The sequence below is a fragment of the Eimeria tenella genome, genomic scaffold (assembly GCF_000499545.2).
Source record: "Eimeria tenella Houghton genomic scaffold, Eth_scaff1021, whole genome shotgun sequence".
NCBI lineage: Eukaryota > Apicomplexa > Conoidasida > Eucoccidiorida > Eimeriidae > Eimeria > Eimeria tenella.
In genome coordinates this window covers 1-2,500 of record NW_013543497.1, presented here as the reverse complement: position 1 = coordinate 2,500, position 2,500 = coordinate 1, and the positions used below count along the sequence as shown (strand labels likewise).

General features: G+C 57.3%; 1 protein-coding gene across 1 annotated transcript in view; it reads right to left on the bottom strand.

The window, feature by feature from the left end:
• Positions 1 to 2,123, bottom strand: part of ETH_00027585 (uncharacterized protein) — a gene marked incomplete at both ends in the record, with an annotated part of 3,260 nt that extends 1,137 nt beyond the window's left edge. The window contains 4 exons of the mRNA XM_013378795.1: positions 1 to 1,053; positions 1,261 to 1,554; positions 1,785 to 1,878; positions 2,060 to 2,123. The exon at positions 1 to 1,053 is cut by the window's left edge and continues 337 nt beyond it. Coding sequence (XP_013234249.1) covers positions 1 to 1,053; positions 1,261 to 1,554; positions 1,785 to 1,878; positions 2,060 to 2,123 — 1,505 coding nt within the window. The remainder of the gene's footprint in view (positions 1,054 to 1,260; positions 1,555 to 1,784; positions 1,879 to 2,059) is intronic.
• Positions 2,124 to 2,500: the final 377 nt, after the last annotated feature.

Genomic DNA, 2,500 nt, shown 5'->3' with positions numbered 1-2,500 from the left:
GCAGAAAGGCTCAAGGTGGCCTAGCACCTGGCAGCAGCAAAGTGGCAGAGGGTCTACAGAGTGCGCGAACTCTGCGATGACTCCCTGCACACTAACAGCAAGGGCTGACAGCAGCTGCTGCAGCAGCAGCTGCTGCTGCTGCTGCTCCTGCATCTCCTGGGAAGGCAGCAACGACGTTTGCTGCTGTTGCTGCTGGTGGAGCAACAACAACTGCTGCTGCTGCTGCAGCAGCAGCGGCACGCTGCAGCACCGTACAATCTGTAACAAACATTTTGCTGCAGCAAAACGTGTCAAGTAAGGAAAGGTGTTGCTGAGGAAGGCCCCCACGGCGCAGCAGCGCAGAAGCAGCAGCGGAAGCTGCTGCTGCGCATGCAGGTAGTCGCTTCGCTGCTGCTGCAGCTGCTGCTGCAAGTCCTCCAGCTGCCAAGATGAAGAATCGGGGCAGCAGCTCGTGCTGCTGCTGCAGCTGCTGCTGATGATGTGCTGCTGCTGCTGCCCCTCGAGCAGAAATGCAGGCAGTAGGCAAAAGAACTGCAGCAACCGCAGCAGCCCCGTGTGCTGCTGCTGCGACACGAGGCTGCTGGTGCTGCTGCTGCACTGCTGCGTCGCTGCTGCTGCTGCTGCTGCAGGGTCGCAGGGCAGCAGCTGCTGCACTGGAGGCAGCACTGGCGTGCAGGCGAAAGCAGCACAAAGCAGCGGCAGCTGCTGCTCGTCAGCTGCTGCAGCATCTTGAGCTTTTGACAGCAGCAGCAGCAGAAGCCTCCAGACCTCGCTGCAAATTTCCTGCGACGCTGCACAGCTGCTGCAGCAGCACTGTGCTGCGCTGCTGCTCCCTCCGCTGCTGCTGCTGTTGCTGCTGCAGCTGCTGCTGCTGCTGCAGCGGCGGAGCTGCTGCTTTGCATGCAAGGCGTACTGCTGCAGCTGCTGCAGCAAGTAAGGCAGGAACCGCAGCAAAGAGGAAGGAGAAAAGGCAGCAGCGCAGCTGGACATACACCGCAGCACAGAGACTGAGTGCTGCGTCGCTTCTCTGCAGCAATCGAGAAACCCCAGCAGCTGGACAGACACAGCAGCAGCAGCACAAGCAGCAGCAGCAGCAACAGCAGCAGCTGAGAGGCAGCGCGGCACGTGCAGTTGGAACCGCAGAAAGGGCAGCAGCACGCAGTGAGTAGAACAGCATCAGCAGCACACAGCGCAGCAACAGCAACACAGGAAGCACCAACAACAACAGCAATAGCAGCAGCAGCAGAAGCAGCAGCAGACCTTCTCTGTACGCGTCTCTACAAGCTCGCTGCCTGCAACATTGAGCAGCAGCTGCAGCGTCTTAACAGCAGCAACACTTGCGGCAACCCCTCTATTTGCTGCTGGCAGCTGCAGCAGCAGCGGGTGCTGCTGCTGCTGCTGCTGGAAGGCACGCAGCAGCAGCTGAAGGGACACAGGAGGAACGAACAAGCGGAGGAAGCTGCGGCGGTAGAGCAGCGCTGCTGCTGCTGCGCTGCTGCTGCTGCTGCTGCTGCTGCTGGGGGCCACGAGGCAGAGCCTGAGGACTTCAACTACCTAAAGAGCAGCAAAAAAACAAAAGAAAAAAGGAAAAAATTACAATTAAAAAGGCAAAAGAAATATTGATACAAGAGAAATAAATTAAAATTAAAAAAACAAAAAGGGAAAAACAGACAAGACAGAAGACACTGAAGCTGAATGTGAAGCAAAAGGAGATACAAAATGCAGCAGCTGCTGCTGCAGCATTCTATGTGCAAGTGGAGCAGCAGCTGCTGCTGCTGCTGCACCTGCAGCAAGTGTTGCTGCACAAAAGCAGCAACTGCCTTCGGCCCCGCCAAGACATTCTCTGCCTGCAGCTCCTGCAGCAGCAAATCCACAGCCCTGTAGCAGCAGCAGCAGAAGCAGCAGCAGCAACAGCAGCAGCAGCGGGGGCTTGGCAGTTGCTTTTGCTGCAGTGCAGGAAGGGGTCGATACTCCTGTGTTGGGCTTGCTGCTGCTGTGGTGGTTTCGCTGCTTCTGCATTCTTCCTGCTGCTGTTGCTGCTGCTGTTGCTGCTGCTCACCTCTGCAGCGTGTCGATGCATCGCAGCAGCTTCTCCTGTGCTGCTTCTCCACTTCCCCTGCAGCCTGTAAGAACAGATGCAGCAGCAGCAGCAGCAGCAGCAGTAACAACTGCAGCAGCATATAAGCTGTCGCAATCGCACACCTTTCAGTGGAGCAGGAAGCAGAATTTGATGCTGCACTACTGCTGCTGTTGCTGCCCCTCCTGCTGCTGTTGCGCTGCTGCTCTGTTTGCTGTTGCTGCTGCTGCTGCTGCCTGAGTGCTCCTGCAGCTACTGCTTACATGTTGCTACAAAATGTGCACACCGTAGCAATACAAAAAAGAGGATTTGCTGCTGCTGCTGCTGCTGCTGCCGCTGCTTTTGCTGCTGCAGTACCGCAGCCGCAGCGTTGCTGTCGTTGCTCTGAGCAGCACAGCTGTTGCTGCTGCTGCTGCTGCTGCT